At 42.0% G+C, this 18,213-nt stretch overlaps 1 protein-coding gene across 2 annotated transcripts in view; it reads left to right on the top strand.

The window, feature by feature from the left end:
* The window catches only part of ENPP3 (ectonucleotide pyrophosphatase/phosphodiesterase 3), a 75,153-nt gene that overhangs the window by 24,240 nt on the left and 32,700 nt on the right, over positions 1 to 18,213 (top strand). For both annotated transcript variants that reach the window (XM_077352803.1, XM_077352794.1), the window contains exons 7-14: positions 1,146 to 1,225; positions 3,226 to 3,345; positions 5,841 to 5,950; positions 7,614 to 7,679; positions 8,498 to 8,570; positions 10,070 to 10,178; positions 10,296 to 10,424; positions 11,822 to 11,853. In XM_077352803.1, coding sequence (XP_077208918.1) covers positions 1,146 to 1,225; positions 3,226 to 3,345; positions 5,841 to 5,950; positions 7,614 to 7,679; positions 8,498 to 8,570; positions 10,070 to 10,178; positions 10,296 to 10,424; positions 11,822 to 11,853 — 719 coding nt within the window. The remainder of the gene's footprint in view (positions 1 to 1,145; positions 1,226 to 3,225; positions 3,346 to 5,840; positions 5,951 to 7,613; positions 7,680 to 8,497; positions 8,571 to 10,069; positions 10,179 to 10,295; positions 10,425 to 11,821; positions 11,854 to 18,213) is intronic.

Here is an 18,213-nt window from a genome sequence, read left to right as displayed (position 1 = left end):
CTAAAAAAGCTTAGCACACAGCACACTATAGGGTACACACATGGGAGCACCAAGAATTTGGCGAAAGGAGGTTCCCTGAATCCCTTCTATCTTCCTATTGAAAGCCTTTGCCCAAATTGGAATACCATAAAACAACTGGGATAAAGTTTTAGCATTAAAGATTCTTATGGCCGCTGGGATAAATTGGTTGCCTTCCAAAAAATAAAAACTTCTAATTTGAGCTGAGGAACACTTAGCTAAATTGAAAGACCGGTCCCGGTGGGTAGACCATTTAAGGTTCTAATTGAATGTAATGCCTAAGTAATTAAAAAATTTTACTTGATCAATCATCTTGCTACCCAACATCCATTTCCTTGGAGTCCAACTCTTAGAAAAAAATAGAATTTTAGATATCGAGAAATTGATCAGTAAAGAGTTGCGCTGACAATATGAGTAAAAACACTTAAGAAATCTTATAAGACCAACTCTTGAGTATGAGAGGATGGCTGTATCATCTGCATATAATAACAGGGGTATTGCACGGGAGCCAGCCTTTTGAGGGTGCCCATTGATCTGATCAAAATTCTGGACCAAGTCAGATAAATACAAATTTAAAAGATGTGGGGCAAGAACACAGCCTTGTTTCACTCTTTTCGTAACAGGCACTTTGGCAGTTAAGTGGCCCTGAGCAGAATATTTAACTTGACATGCAGTGCCAGTATGGAGTTTCCTGAGTAGAAACAGTAAGCGTGGGTCAATATTAAGATGCTTCAGTTTTTCCCAAAGGGCCTCCCTTGGGACTGAGTCAAAGGCATTTTTCAGATCCATTAATGCAACTAATAGTTTTTTGTTCCAAGACTCATGTATTTTGTGGCTAAAGAAGCTAAAAGCAAACAATGATCTAAAGTGGATTATCCCTTGGAAAAACCAATTTGTTCTGGGCCAATAATTCCCGAAGAATGCATCCATGTACTAAGCTGATGTTCGAGGTGTTTTGCATAAAGTTTGCCCACTATAGAAAGTAGACTAATTGGGTGAAAATTTTCAGGAAGGTTTGGATTACCCTTTTTAAAAATTGGGATGATGATTGAATTGAGCCATGAATCTGGAATTATTCCAAAGTGATCTATAAGAGTAAATAGGTTGCCAAACTTATTCTGTTTCAGAACAATGTGGAACACATTCAAAGTACATGAGAGCTGTTTATCCAACCAAAACCTTCACCAACCATTATACTATAGTTACTGTAAGTAACTTTTCTCTCTTATTATGATATTAATTATGACTACTGTTGCTGTTATTTGAAATGCAATGCGCTTTATATCTCCCTACATTTTGGCTTTATCTGCAGACTTTCCAGGAGTGCCAAGTATTCATATGAGCTCACAGCTGTTTGTGTATAAATGTGCATGTGGCTTCCCCATTTGCACAGGTATAAAGGCTCCATCTGCTTGTGCACATCAGGTCTATTAGTTGAAGCAAATTAGAGTGCTCTTGAGTCCAGGTGGGAAGTGGAATTGGTATGTTTATGGGCATTTCTCTGCAGCAAGAATTTCATGGATCAGGACATCACTGGGGTCTGCAAATAGTTTTGAAGAGAGTGGGTGTTATGAGACTGACAATGCAACAACACACCAATGTGTAGAAACCTTTCAAAAAAGGTGTTCATATTAGATTGGCTTCCCAAGGGCAGCTGCTAAATTTGTACTGACTGTTAGTGATTTTTACATACTTGATTAAGAGAAAGAGAGACTCTTGCATATTCTTTTCAGCAACTTTGCAGATGACAGAGTCTAAGAAACTGGGGAACATTCCGCACAGCGTTAATGTTGCTGAAGTGTTACCATTGTGTAATGCTATTTTTTTAACCTTACGCATGACGTCGTACACAATCTGCAATACTCCTGCAACACTCCCACAAAAATCACTTCATTGTAGTGCTTTTTGGAATTCACAAAAGTGGATTTCCCCTAAAAAAAACACTAGACACTTGAGAACAACCTGCAACACAATCCGAAAAAGACATGTGCATTCTCAATATAGTAGTAGCAAGCATGTCCCTCCCTAAGCTCTTGCACCCGAGTTTCCGGCGTCACAATCACCATTTTTCCCCTTTAACCGGCAAAAGCAATGAATAAGCGATGCTTCTTTAGCTGAAATCCCTCCACAAGCAATTGTTTGTAAAATTTCCAAGCACAATACAGCCCCCTGTTTGACACTGCCCGTAATTTCGGCCAGAAATCATACAGGTTATTTTTTTTACTTTAAGAGTGTGTAAACGATTAAGCGCCAGCTCCTATGCCAGTGAAAAAGGTCTTTCTGATACATCGAATGAACAAATATGCATTGATACAGGTGTTTTCGGGGTTTTTAAAAAACAGTTTTTAAAGGGAAGCATGAACACAACAGTTAATTGACTGTTCTGTTTGATTGACAGCCAGGGGTGGGAGGAAGCACGGAAAAATATCACCTCCTTTATTGCGATTTCGGCGAGACCGGAAACTTGTGTGTTACGAGAACAGTACTAGTGAGAGAGCCTTTTTTTCAATAGAACCAGCTGTGTGCATTACCGAGACCTGCTGCTTTAGATTGCAGCGCTTTTCAATAGCACACAGATTTAGCAACATTGTCCGTTGTGCGGAATGGCCCTGAGTTTTTTTCCCAGAGAGTTTAAGAGACTTTGAAAGAGGGGTTGCGATTTTATGGTATTTACCTTCAGACTTCTTTTTTGCCATATAGGTATGGTAGCAGTTTGATTATTTTTAAAAGCTGCAAAATAGAGCTAATAGCAATGTACACCATGAATAGTACCTCATTTAAATTACTTACCACTATCATATAAGTTATTGTGCCTGCCTGATATTAAATTGTGTGGTCATAAGCACGTGTACCAGGAACAAGACCAATTGAACATGGCAGGGCAGACTCTTGAGTGGAAGGATTTAAGATAACACCTCTTTTGTTAAAATTACAGAGGGGAAACAAGCTATGTACATGTTAGGATAACAATCATACCTCAGTTAATTGACGATAAGGTTGAAATAAGAGGAAACTGGTTGAAATGATAGGAAACTGATATGAATGGAGGGAAAGCCTTTGGGAAATCTTCTCAGCTATGCATCGCTAATGTCTGTGGCAATGCCATCGACTGCACCACTGAATATTAGACATCTGGTTTAATTATAGCAGAATACATGTTTACTTTAAATGTAGAATAACTGATTTTCTTGTTGTTTTTCCCCTCAGGGACTGTACCCAGAATCTCATGGCATCATTGACAACAATATGTATGATGTTCATTTAAATCAGAACTTCTCACTTTCTGGAACGTCCAAGTCAAATCCTGCCTGGTGGGGTGGACAGCCTGTACGAGCACTTTAGTGTCTTTAGTACTATTTATAGTTTGTTAAAGGATGGATTGTCAAGCCCTTTCTGCTTCTTCTTGTTGGCTCCTGGAAGCTTGGAAAACTCTGTGACTATCCTGAGTCTCCACTTAGTGGCACTACTCCTTACCCTAACTCCCTACCAAAAAGAAACAGGGGTAACCTGTTGCCACCATTAACTCAGAGTATCTCCAGCCAGCCAGAGTCATATATCTTGTATTCTGCTCCTGCATTGCTGTTTAGTGGATCTGCCTAATTGCTGCATCTCCTGCTGTGTACCTACAAAGGATCACAGGGGCGACTGATGAGTGATCTATTATAAATTTGCTATTTTGAGCTATTGTGCTCCATGGATAGCAAACTGTCCCAATTGCACTCCCTGTTTCCACATTTAAGACTGGAAGAACAAATAGGCATGGTGTTTTACCGAAGACCAGCTTTATAAGAAATGTATAAATTAATAGAAATAATACACATGTTCAGTTCAAGCATTGGGGCTGAGTGAGAGAGCAAAGAAAAGGTGGAAACATGCAGTCTCTTTCTCTATACTTTCAATTTAACCAAAACAATCTTTAACTAGGGCAGCCTAGCTTCATTCATTCATTCGTTCATTCATTCAACTTATATACCACCCCTCACTTTGACGTCTTGGGGTGGTATACATGGAACTGTGGGAACAAGAAGATACAATGAAATATTTGAAATGATTTGAAATGAAAAACACAAACAATCATAGCCAAACAACATCAATCAGAGCCAAAAAAATAACAGTTAACAGATGCTTAGGTTAGGGACATGTTGGGTGTCAGAGTTGCCTGGCAATGGGACCAGGTTTTGGGGAGGTTCCTGTCATTGGCCTCACCTAAGAGCCTGGCAGAAGAGCTCCATTTTGCAGGCCTCATGGAACTGTTTGAGTTCTGGCGAGGCCTTGATCTCGCTGGGGAGCTCGTTCCACCAGGTTGGGGCCATGGATGAAAAGGTTCTGCCTCTGGCTGAGGCCAAGTGAATTACTTTAGAGCCAGAGTTCACCAGTGAATAGAGCATTCACTGGTGAGTATAGGCCTGGGAGTATAGGCAAGTAGACGGTCCTTGAGGCACAGAGTTGCGGTAGTTTAAAGTTCAACATTTTCTTAGTTCTCATATTTGGGAGTTCTTTCCTTTGTCCCTTGCTATGTGGATAGGATGGAGTCCCTAGCTTAGTAATGCATGGCATGTAAAGCTTAGTAATGCATAGTATGTAACTCCCTGGTCAGAAGCTATAGAAGACAGAAAAAAACCTCAACATGCCAAAATGGGGGTTTCCCCCATAGAAAGGCCATTTTCCCTGTTTAATTCTGATAAACTGGTCATGTCTTCAGCATTAATTAGTGGTATATTTCAGCAGCATTTATTTACATAGCATTGCTCTGCTCCTTTAAGAAGCCTGACATGGGGCAAACACACGCTGGGTGTAAAGTCTCCTTGAATGCTATCTTGTTATGAGACGATAAGAAAGACACTTTTGGAATTGTATAATGCTGGCAAGCTTTGGTTGCTGTTTCAGCATTCTGTGATCTTTTTGTCGATTGTTTATAATTTTATTATTTGTTTAGTACATTTTACTTGGCTTGGGAGAGCCACACTGATGATTCATAAGTACTTTCCCCATTACCAGTTGCTTTGTGACATCTATTATAATTCTTGTTGCAAATACACTATCTATTTGTTAGGTAGCCAGGGTCACATGAACTTCTTTAATTTTTGTCTGACTGGGAGCTTGGCAGCCCTACTTTCTTTCCATGGCTCAGCTGGAGCCTCCTCCAAAAGAGCAGAGCTAAGTAAGACAAGGGAGGATTTTAGGGGTCAATGTGGGTAAAGGAATCCACCCTCCCCATATGTACTGTTCATAATTTAAAAAATGGTTTAGCATTTTCCTCTCCAGAAGTAAAAAACAAATATGGTTGCCCCCATCAGTTTAGTTCTACAGTACCACAGTAAAGTACATATAGCCACTGATAGACACATGAACAAAAGAGTGAAGTAACAATGCATAAAGTAGACAGATTAGCAGGATATCTCCTGGTTCTTGGTGGGCCACTGACCTGGGAGGTCAATAGTAGATAGAAGCTAAGTCCAGCAGCTCTTTTTGTGCCATGGGGAACCCTCAGCTTTGGCTAGTGGTACCCATCAATGGCACAATTGGTCCTATGGCACTTGAGGCATTGTCTTGTAGTGTTACAAGGGCCGTTTATCCTGACTTGGTTGTGCTATTTTACCTTCCCAGTCTGCCCCTGTGCATAGTATTGCCCCTGATCGATTTTGCACAACTGCATCACACCAGGAACAGCTTGAGTAGAAATAACTTTGAATTTCAGCAGCATTTTTAAAGACCCATAAATATTTCAAACGTGTCTTTAAGGGCCCACAAATATTCTAAGCATATACTGAAGATGTCATAATATGCGTTAAATTCAACTATTTAAAGTCATTTTCTTGCAGATTTGGCTTACAGCCATGTATCAAGGTTTGAAAGCTGGGACCTTCTTTTGGCCTGGATCTGATGTAAAAATCAATGGAACATACCCCAATCTTTATATATTATACAACAAGTAAGTTGAACTGTTTACTAATTGGCTGAGAGTCTGTAAAAGGATGTTTTTTTTCCTTTTGCATATTTAATCACGTCAAAATGTGGTACCAATTTGTATTGAAAAACTGAGAAGTCTCTATCAATCCAATCTATTGTTAACATATTGGTTAAAACTGCAATAAAAAAACGTATACACCAATGCTGCAATTGATTCGACCTATCCCTTACACCAGTGGTCCCCAACCTTTCTGAGGTTGGGGACCGGTAGGGCATCGGTGCGCGGCCCGTGGCCCGCGCGGACCACGCCCGTGCATCAGCCGCGCCCACGCATCGGGCCGCGCCCGTGCATTGGGCCGCGCCCGCAGGGGCGCGGCCGGCCCTGATTCCCTCTCCCCACCCTCCCGCAGTAAGAAGCTTCCCGGGCCACAAGCTTGCGGCCTGGGAAGTTTTTTACTGCGGGGAGAGGGAGCCGCGGCCCGGCGCCATGGCCTTCACGGCCCGGCACTGGGCCGCGGCCTGCAGGTTGGGGACCACTGCCTTACACGTACCAGTGAAATAAGTCAGTTAGCATAATGAAGAGTAAATAACTTGCTCGTGACAGTTCTCTGTTCTCAGTTTCCTTTGTCACACAATTTTGGACCAGGCTCATTTAGCGTTCTTCTTAATTTATATAAAATATATTTTAAAAATTGAAACCTGGTTGTAAAATGTCTTCACTGTACCCAAATGAAACCCTTTGTCTTCCTTTGAAAATCAATCAATCATTCAGTTACTAACCATTTCCCCCCACTCAAAAAAACACCAAGCAATCAACCACAAGTTCAGCATTGGCCTTATCTACATCAAAAGATAAAGCCCCAAGGAGTCTAAAAACCACTGGAATAAAACACTAACTGCCTCCTACAACTCTTATAACTCTAGGAACTAACGATGAACTTATAGGTTAAATAAATATTAAATAGATAAGTACTTAATTGCTGTGCAATCTGGTTCAGTCTGGTGCCAGCTGGTACCTTAGTTGCTTGAGTGCACATGCTGAGGAGGGAAATGAAGCTTCATACCTTTTAGCACATTTGTGATATTCAGGCTAGGAGGAACAAAGCTCGCGGTTATGCTGACCAAGTCTGGAGGTATGCAAACAAGGAAAAATACTTTTGGCTCCATAGATCTTGCAGGTTATAGAAGAATTTGTATAATCTCCCTGGTTATCAACATTAAGCAAGATGAAAAATTCTTGTCTTCAGAATCTTCAATAATCATCAACAGAGCAACCAAAGACTAGAATCCTAGGTGATATCTAGTTGTGCTGTTAGACTTCCTCAGTTGTAGAATAATAATTGTACACAGAGCTCAAGGTCTCTTGGAAAACAGAATGGAGTTTGTAGTTTGAAGGTGGCTAGGGATGTGATCCACAATGCTGGTACCTGTCATATATTGTCTGGTAGCCGTCTACGCTGAGTTCAGATGATGATCTGATCCTGCTGATTGGCTGTAAATAAAACCTAGTTTAACCTGTGTACTTGTTGAGTGTTGTCTCTGTTATACAAGAACAATATCATAACTTTCTCCTTTGAGGCAGAAAGGTGGAATTAGTTACCAAAATTATGAAGTTTGCCATGCTTTAAATAAAGTACCATATCAAATTTCATTCTAATGTGAAAATATATTTTTCTTCCGTGTAGAGCAATTACATATGAGTCAAGAATAACAAAACTGCTGGAATGGCTTGATCTTCCCAAAGCTGCCAGGTAACCTGTGAACTTAGGAAATAGGACTCAAACTGCTTTCCTGTTTAACTGAAATGTTTAACTCAGTGTTTCCTTTAGTATATCAACACTGAAAGGTGTCCCGAAATGTCTCCACCATCTTCATTCTCCTGTAGCTATGAACTTTTCCTCATTATTCTTTTCATTCAACCTCACACCTTGCTTTAATATATATATACTTTGCCATCATAATTCACACCTCCCTTTCTGCACTAGGAGGACCCCAGTTCATAGTAGGAGGAAGGGATCTCCATTTGGGGCCAAATTACATATTGGACTTCTACAATCATGTGTATGATGTAGTGGTCAGGGTCAGAGAGGATTAAGATCAGGGAGACCCAACCTCACTTTCCAGTAATCTTATGGGCAACAGTGTGTGCCAGTCATTTCCTCACAGTCTAATGTACCTCACAAGGTGATTACAAGGATAAAATGGAGGAAGGGAGAGTAATGTATACTGCCTTGGTATCCTTGGTGTAAGGGTGGGATAAAAATAACCTCCATTGATAAAATTATAGAAATAGGTTAGGTCTCGGTCACTTCTGGATGGTACCTGTAAATATAGAACACTAAGTTCAGGCATGCTGTGTCAATGAACGATATACTGCATGCTAACAGTGTAGAGGTGGTACCTGCATGCAAATTTAACTTTTTTGACTGTGTGACTACTAATGATTCTACTAATCTACAATTAAATATTTGATTTTATTTGAAAGTGCATATTTTGCACTATTGGGGAAGGTATGAACAAAAACATCTCCTTCAAACAGTCACAGTGCTCCTTATCTTTTGAACTCTAGGCCAGATTTCTACACTTTGTACATTGAGGAACCTGACACATCTGGACACTCTTTTGGACCAGTTAGTGCTCAAGTAAGATTTTTTTAAAATTATGCTTTCTGCTCAATTCCAGTGGGTGCCTGTATGATGAACTGGGTGGCTCATGATAGCCTGATCTTGTCAGGCTCAGCTTTGGTTAGTGCTTGGATGGGAGGCCACCAAGGAAGTGCAGGGTTGGTACATAGAGGCAGGCAAGGACAAAAAAACCTTTCCCCCTCTCTTGCCTCAAAAACCCTAAGGGGGTCACATCAAGTTTCTGCAACTTGATGGCAGTTTAAATGCAGGCATGCATGCAGGCACACCCGCCCCTGCATGACAATGCACAAACCTGTTCTATGCAGTGCAAATAATGTCAGCTATGCTAGCTGGTGATATGAAAGGAACTAAAATTTATCTAAAATTGAACTGATATTTCTCTAAAAATGAAGTGCCAGCTGATGGTTAGACACCTGGGATCCCTTTCCACATCTTACAGCTATTATTTATTTATTATTATATTATATTTCTATACCACCCTCCTGTGAGGCTCAGGGCAGTTTACATACAATGTGGAAGGGTATACATTGACTCATGGTACAGCTTGTTGCTTGAAATGAAGTAGCATGGGACACTCCTAAGCTGACATGGGTTCCAGCTGGAGAGAGGGGGTAGTGCAGACAACCCTTTACTGCAAAAAATCAGGAGTGCAAGCCATGATAGAGCACTGCAGTAAGAATACTGAAATATATAAATATTGCTCTGTATGTAATACATGAGAGTTTCCATCAATACTATTAATTGAGTAATCTGCAGAATGGGAATTCAGTTCCAAAATGCATAAAAGAAAGTCTACCTTTTAAAAGTTGCTGCCATCCTGTTTTATTCCATTACTAGGGGCAAAGCCCATTGTATTCTAAAATACAATGGGTGCTAGCCTGGGAGCCGGTGTGGCAGGGAGGCTTGCAGGGCTGGCTGCGGGCCCAAATGTCACAGTGTCCCAGGCATCCTCTTCCCCCCCCCCCCGATGTAGCGGCTTCGCTTCCCGGCCCTCCCTCCCCCCTGGGGGTAAAGCCTCTCAAAGGCTTGCCACCCCCCCTCCTCTCCCAAGGTGGCTGCCTCGTAGGCAGGAAAGGAGCACAGCCTTTCCCAGCGGCAAAGCCTCTTCTCCCGGCTGACTCACCACAGCACAGAATTGAGGACGGGCCAAGTGGCCAATGGGGAACCGTACTGCACACGGCTCCCCATTGGCCACTTGGCCCTTGAGTGACACTTGGAGGGGCCAATCAGGAGCCGCAAAGCGGCTCCTGTTTGGCCCCTCTGAGTTTTTATCATGGACTAGACCCGCCCCTTTCTCCTCCCACCTTGCCCTTACTCTTTTATTTATACCGCTCTGCAGGAGCGGTTTAAAGATGTATCCATAGTTTTGACTGTAAGGCTATAATGTGAGGTATAAATACTTTAATTAAATACATTAAATGAAGATTGTGATAGACTTGGTTGCGGGTTTGAGGAATGAAAAAGGTGCTAATAACACTTTTCCTTGTTCTGTTTAGACAATTGCAGCATTAAAATTAGCAGATCAAGCTTTGGGAATGTTAATGGAAGGCCTAAGACAAAGAAATCTGCACAACTGTGTCAATCTCATTCTTCTGGCTGATCATGGTATAAATGTTTGTTCTTTTGTATCTGTGCTAATTGACTCTCAGTAAAGTGTTTTTTGTGTTTTTTACATTAATTCAATAGTTGTTAAAATACATAATAGTTCTCTCTTTTTTGTAGGAATGGATAAGACTTTCTGCAACAAGCTGGAATACATGACAGACTATTTTGATAAAATTAATTTTTTTATGTATGAAGGGCCAGCACCACGTATCCGAGCAAGGAATATTCCTAAGGACTTCTATACATGTATGTATGGATCATTGTGCTCTATCCAGAGAAGGAACATGTATAATGAATAGATCCCTATGGGCATTCAGATTAGTTCACAGAAGTCTCACATGGACAGGCTTGCCCATTCATTTTACTGGAAAGGAAATGCACTAATGAACCCTTTGTGGCAGGTCTTGTGTTACTGTCCTCTGCTCAGATTTCAAGAATGCTTAATTTGCAGTGCCATTCTAAGCAGAGTTAATATAAGATGATAAGTTTCAATGAACTTCTGGATTGTAAAAAAAGCCAATGTAATTTAGTCTTCTATATTCTGTCACACTTTTGCAATTGTTGCATGTGGTGTAAGATTCAAGAGGTGTGTTAAAGCCTCACATTCAACGATGCCTTTACTTATTGTTGAAGTGAGGGAGTTAAGAACATAAGAGAAACTATGATGGGTCAAACCCATTGTCCATCCAGTCTAACTCTGTGTCACACAGTAGACAAAACCCATGTGCTATCAGGAGATCCACCAGTGAGGCCAGAACTCCAGAAGCCCTTCCACTGTTGCCCCCCCCCCCAAACACCAATAATAGAGCATCACTGCCCCAGACATAGTGTTCTATCTATACACTGTGGCTAATTGTCACTAATGGACCTCTGCTCCATATTTTTATCCAATCCTCTCCTGAAGCTGTCTATTCTTGTAACTGCCACCACTTCATGTGGCAGTGAATTCCACATGTTAATTAGTCTTTGGGTGAAGAAGTACTTCCTTTTATCTGTTCTAAACCACTGATCATTAATTTCATTGAGTGTCTATGACTTCTTGTATTGTGAGAAAGGGAGAAAAGTACTTCTTTCTCTGCATTTTCTATGCCCATGCATCATTTATTAAATCTTTATAATGTCACCCCTCAGTCATCTTTCACCAAGCTAAAGAGACCTAACCTCTTTAACCTTTCTTCATAGGGAAAGTGTTAATCATTGCCCTTTTCTGTAGTAATCAGTATTGCAAAAGAGACATAGATTAGGATAAAGGGCATTATGATACTGGGTGATTTGTTTTCAGTCCCCCTCTTAATGATCTTCAGCATTTCACCTACCTTTTTCATTGCAGTCGCACACTGAGTTGAAATATGAGTTTTTGCTATCTGATGTCAAATTCAAGTGTCAAATCCATTTTAAACACAATTGTATGAGAGCAGATTTGCTCAATAGTATGATACAGGCTATATGGAACTAGACTGCTAAATATAAGATTAGGTCATAATGACATGGCACAGTAGATATGGACAGATTTTGCGTAGAGGGATGGGTGGCGCATCTTGAAGATGTTTTTGCTATACAATCTGTACAAATGGATTTCCCAATTGTGTGTGCATAATAGTATATCATCTAGAATCTAATTTGTTTTATTTTCTTCAAAACAGTTGATTCTGAAGGAATTGTTAAAAACCTCACCGTAAGTTAACACTTTTAAAAATAATGTTTCAGATGTTAATGGCATACTAGTTCAAAGCATAATTTTTAGGCACCTTTTCAAAACACAGATCTTTTTAGCATATTGATGTCTGTGGGAGTTTGTAACATATGAACTGGGTAGAATTGATAATACTAATCAAGCACTAGATTTCTGAATAGAACTCAGTAGCATTTCACCATTGAAGAGACTACCACAAGAAGAATGTGAATATTGATTTACCAGTTGAATCCCATTGTAATGCAGATGCAGGTGACTTTAGACATTACAGCAGCCAGGTGGGAGCTGTCTAGACACAAGTTTATCCTATGCTGCTGACAATGAGATTAAATGATCCAGTAACATGTGGACAGGGCTAATCTCAGGGGTCAAACTTGTGATATCAACTAGGCAAAAACCTTACTTGGAATGAGATAACAAGCTTGAGCCAGCATATCATTAAATGGAGAAAAACTTAGCGGACCTAGCCTTATGCAAATAATAGCTACCAGAGAATATTCTAAAGATGAAGTCAAAAAGTGCTATTCAACAATTTACCACTAGAGGTCTTCCTGACCCCTGAAGAATGACCCAATGGGTTCCTTGCATTCTCCTTTATTTAAACCAAACTTTAATTTTTCAGGTTAGATTTTCCCATGAACATAGTTGTATTAATGTCAAACTTACTTAAATGATAGCATTAACCTGTTATTAATGGAGGTGTTAGGAGATTAATTTTCTGTAGTTAACATTTGTGCTTTGACATTTGAAATACTGGTCTCCACCAAGGACATGAAATAAATGTAAAAGTAACAGATTTGTCAGGCAACACAAACTGCAGAATCAGTTTTATAAATCTGAACCATTGGATCTTCATTTTGGTATTAACTTTTTAATTTACTGTCCTATGCTTGTTGTGTATTGCCCAATATTCTCAAAGAACTCAAGTATTTGAACAGATTGATTTCTCCCCTTCCCCCTTTCATTATTTTTACATCCACCTGTTCTTAGCATTCTGACCCATCTGAGGCATGTCACTTTTAATTCTTATGTTTTTCATTCCTTTGGAATCTACCACAAAGAAATAGAACCACACATTTGTCTGTGGGTAGCTCCATTATTAGAGATGGGCAGGAAATTAATTTTTGTAGTTCACTTTGTGGTTTCTGGCTGAACCAAAAACTGAACCACAAACAGATATGTTGGTTAACAAACTGAACCAGTTCATATCTGTTCATGACCCTGCTTCTTGTTCCTTACTGCTTTTCACAGGCAGCAGAAAACCTGCAGTCTAAATGGCTCCAAGCAGGCTCTGAGCCATTTAAACCAAACAGCTGAGCAGCAGGGAGTAGAAAACAGGAGTTTAAATGGCTTGGAGCTTTCTGCTCCTAAATCCTCAGCTGTTTTTCATGAAGAGCAGAAAGCAGGGGTTCTGGTCTCCACAAACCACCACATCCGCTATGAACTGCCTTATAATTCATAGAAGTTTGTGGGGGATCTTCAGTTCACAACATTGTTTCATGAATCATGAACCGATCAAAAACTCGTGACAAACTTTAGTTTGTGAGCCAATTTGTGTCCATTCCTAGTTACTATGTTTCTTTAATGGTCTACTGCACACTGAGACTGTCCTGATTAGTATAAGATGTGGTGCTGTTTTGCAGAACCCTATGCATAGGGTTTTGCAGTACCCTATACATGGTACTATAAGAGAATTACTGACAGAAACAGGAATTCTACCTACAACTTTAATTATAAAAAGACTTGTGAACTGCATGCCCAGTGAAAAATTCCCCTGACTAAACAGTTGGAAGTAACTGCAACAGGCCTTTATACAGAAATATATTTTCTGTATCCTTTTCAGTCTGGCTTCAGGCCTGCTTATGGGACTGGATCAGCCTTAGTTTTCCTTGGTTTCCAGGAGAGGGACAGATGAAGAGCAACTCTCATTCTCCTGGACTTCTCATTTTCCTGGATTTTTCAGATAAATATATTTCATGCAGAAATTGTTGAAGTTGTCCAGCCACACCATTGCTACTCCTGGGTCTCAAGTAAGCTTCATTAGTAGAGGGCCACCCCCTTTATCAAAGAACTATTAACTTCCTCTTGGGCCTCGCCAGCCCCTTCCCAGCAGATTTAAGGCAAGGGTCATGCAAGCAGGTTGGTAGGATTCAAACCTGTTAGCATTTTTTTTCTTGTGCCACCAAATGTTTATAGAAAGTGGGTGAAGCCAGGTGGGGCTTTTTGAGTTTTTGATGCTTATTTTTATTTTATTTATTAGCACATTTTTAACCTGCCTTTCCTCTTGGTTCAAGGTAGCTTACAATAAGAGTTATTATTAGAACATCCACAGCTAAAACCAAAGATAAAATAGCAAGCCCTAGATCTCTCCACCCTCATAAAATGTTGTTCCATTTCATGCCCAGAAAGCCATGCCATTGACCAGGCTGGAACAGCTGAGTTGAATTTCTGGGCCATTATACTGCCATCTTGATACTGTGCATATTATTTTTGGTACTGATATTGTAATTTTAGTGATTTTAATGTTTTATGGGGATTTTGTGACTGTGTTTTATATTGTAAGCCACTGCAAGACAAAATTGTCATAAGTGATGGTGTATAAATTAAAGTTTAACTAAATAAAAAATTAATAAATGTCTGCCATTTAAATCCCCTCAAGAACTCTGGTAAATAGGCAGCCCTTGCAATACCTTCCAAAAACCTCCAGGGAAGGAGCCCCTTTGCTTCTTCAGCGAGCCCATTCCACAGAGCCAGATCCATAATGGAAAAAAACTTAGGCACTGGCCAATGTCAGATGGGTCACCCTAAGTGGTGGGATAACCAACAGAGGCACCCTGTGACATGGAAGGAGATGTTTCCCAGATCATGAAGGGCTTTAAAGATCATAACCACCATCTTGATTTGAACTCAGAAACAGACTGGCAATTATTGGAACTATTTCAAAATGGCCAACATATGTTCCCAGTGACTAGCCCCTGACAATGGTTGGGGTGCCATATTCTCAACCAGTTATAGTTCTGGGTTGTTTTTAAGGACAACCCTATGTAGAGTGTATTGCAGTAATCCACCTATGAGGTTAAAGAAGCATGAATCAAGTCACTGAATCAGCTGAGTCGAGGTAAGGAGAAAGTTGGCAAACCTGATGCAGCTGGTAAAAGGTGCTCCTGGTTACCATATCAAGTTGCTTTTCAAACAGCAAGGCAGATTCTATGAGCACTCCAAGCTCTTAACCTGCTCTGAAAAACCTAAGATCACTCCATCTAGGATAAGTGCATTCAATCTCTATAGAATATCAGCCTTCCTCTGAATTGTCTTGGTTCAGCTTCAGTTTGTTCTGCCTTAGTCACCTGATCATAAAGTTGTGCTGCCCTGCCAAGCCACACACTGATCACTGATTAATTACACCCTTGTCTGGGAACCTGACACCAAATCATCAGGCAAGTTCAAAGTTTAGTCAAAGGGTCAAAAGTCAAGGGAGTCAATCCACCAAGGGGGGGGGGGTTGGAGTTGAGGGACAGGATGGGGTCAGTTACTGAAGAGAGTTCTAGAGTCGTACTGTGGTCAAGTAGCTGGGGAGCAGAGACAAAAGCTGAGTCACAATCAAGAGCCAGGAACAGAGTCAAGAAGCAAGCTGAAGTCAGGAACCAGGAAAGAAGTCAAGCCAAGCTGAAGTCAGGAGCAAGGAACGAAGTCAAGACAAATTGAGGTCAAGAATGAGGAACGAAGTCAAGAGTCAAAGCTGAAGTCAGGAACCAGAAACGAAGTCAAGGAGTCAAAGCTGAAGTCATGACCCAGGAATCAACCAAGCAGAGCTTCGCCGTAGTGACCAGGAACACTGGATGCCTAGGCAGACAGGCAGGGAATGCATGAGTTGGACCCATGGAAAGGCTTGTCTCAAGCCTCTACTTAAGTACACCTTAGTTGGGTGGCATGGTCTTCAGTCAGAGGGCTTGCAGCTGGGCCTAGTCCTCATCTGAAGAAGGAGCCTCAGCTGGACCCCATCAGAACTGACAGCATGCTGACAGCCAAGCTCATCTTCTGACAGCTGCCAGATTTGCATATCTTCAGTGTCGCTCCCATTCCAGTGAGTCCTCCGGGCTAGATGGGACTTTTCTTCTGAGTCTTGAGGGTGCTGGCAGGTAAGGCAGGTGGGATCAGACTGCTTATCATCTAAACGATTGGGCTAGCCCCAATCCTGAATGTGATCCTCAGTGATCGGGCCTACAGGTGGCATGGGTTGTCTACTTGACCCAGGCAAGGCCCCTGGGTCAGCTATGGCCTCTGGAGTAGGGTTGTGTGTGGCAGAGTCCAAATCAGCCATTCCAGGCCGACATAGCCGGCATTGCACCGCGGGGGGAGGTACGGGCACCGGTGCATAACTTGGTGCACACATGCAAGCTTCACGCCTGCATGTGTGCGCCAAGTTATGCACTGGTGCCCGCACCCTCCCGCACTGTGGCACTGGCTGCGTCGGCCTGTAATGGCTGATTTGGACACAACCCTACTCTGGTGGCTCAACCAGAGATGCAGCAGGATCAGGCATGACAAAAGTACTGATTCAGAACCAAGATGGATGCATCTGGAAGCTTAGCTAATGAAATATAGAGCTAGGTGTCACCTGCATATTGATGATGTCCATCTACAAAAGCTCCAGACAATTTCATTCAGTGGCCTCATATAGATATTAAATAATATAGATGAGAGACTCATTTTGCATGGTGACCTTTGGATACCCTGTGGCACCCCACAAGATAATTTCTACCCAATTGATTCTGCACCTCGGTTGGAAACTGTGTCAGTTCAGGCAGGAAAGAGTGAAACCATTATGATATAAGGCATGTGTTATCTAAAGTGGGGGTCATCAACCCCCAGGCCATGGCCCGCTGCCAGGCCGCAGAAGCCTTGGCAGAAGGCTGTGGGGGCCACGCCTCCCTCTCCCCATCTCCCTGCAGCGAGAAGCTCACCCGGCCGCGAGCTTGTGGCCTGGTGAGCTTCTCGCTGGGGGAGGAGAGGAAGAGGGCAGCGTGGGCGCTGGCACGCTGGCGAGCGCAAACACGCATGCGGGACTTGATCCGCATGCATGTTTGCACCTGCTGGGGTGCAAACGCACGGGCGTGGCAGTTTCGAACATGCGCTCATGCATAGAACTGTCATGTATGTGTGTTTGCGCCCCATCAGGAGTGCAAACACGCATGCACGGCAGCTCCTCTCCTGAGCAAAACTGTCACGCGTGCACATTTGTGCCCTGCCGGAGCCGTGAACACTCATGCATGGCAGTTCCATGCATGCGCGTTCGTGTGGTGCTGCAGCGCATGTGTGGCGCCCAAAGCCGCCCTCTCCCCTTTACCCTTCCTAGTGGTCCACTACCGGGAAAAGGTTGCGGGCCGCTAATCTAAAGTACTTTATTTGTGCTAATTGTGTACTGATATTCTAAAAACACTATGGGACTAGAATCTGCAAAGGTAAAATGCTTAATGCAAACTTCTGTGGAAGTCAGCAGGTCTTTTGAGGGTTGTGGGATTTTTTTTTTGTAGTTTTACAGTTCAGGTGGAAGTTGATAATAACATCAATACATTAGATTTTGTTCAGTTTTCAAAGTCTTTTAAATTACCATCAAAATCTGGTCAGAATCTCTCTCTTGATGTGCATATGTGCAAGGAGCTCTCACCAGCTCTTCAACACTAGGGGCCTTTTCGCACGGGGATCTTTGTTGCAAATTGTTTGTGGAATGAAAAATCGCCATTTAAAATAGTGGAATTCGTCGTTATGCATACCTGCCTTTGTAGTGGAATCAGTTGCGTTTTTTAGCGTTTCCCACAGGCTTCCGGTCTCGGCAGAAATCGCTAGAAAGGAAGCGCTATTGCCAAGCTCGTCCCGCCCCTGGCCGTCAAGCAGCCAATGGGTAGCCGTTAGCATGCTCCCAAACAGCCCCTTTCCCTTTAAGAAAGGTTTTAAAAAAAAAAAAAAAAAAAAACAGACCCATAGCAACGAATCTAGGTAGATTCGTTGCAACGGAGAGACCCATCCAGCTGCCTAATGTGAGCTGTCGTTTGATTGTATGATCGTTGGCACGCTGCCTCGAGTGATAAAAAAAAAATCCCCCCCCCCTCTCACGGGCCCGATTTTCGGCTGAATTAATGTGTAAAAAATAAAGGGACTTTATTTCAGCAAACGGGCTTTTATGTGGTTTGTGCTTAGTGACTAAAGGTGAAGGACTGAAGCCAGGGAAGCCTCTAAACAGAAAGAGGCTCGCTGGTGCGTTTATCCCCGCTCGCTCGGAGAAAAAAAAATGGCGATCGCTTCGCCGGAAGTTTGGAGGACAGGCTCAGGAGGAGGGACTTT

The sequence above is a fragment of the Paroedura picta genome, chromosome 1 (genome assembly GCF_049243985.1).
Source record: "Paroedura picta isolate Pp20150507F chromosome 1, Ppicta_v3.0, whole genome shotgun sequence".
Classification (NCBI taxonomy): Eukaryota; Metazoa; Chordata; class Lepidosauria; order Squamata; family Gekkonidae; genus Paroedura; species Paroedura picta.
Note: the sequence above shows the minus strand (reverse complement) of the source record. Positions and strands in the feature narration are given on the sequence as shown.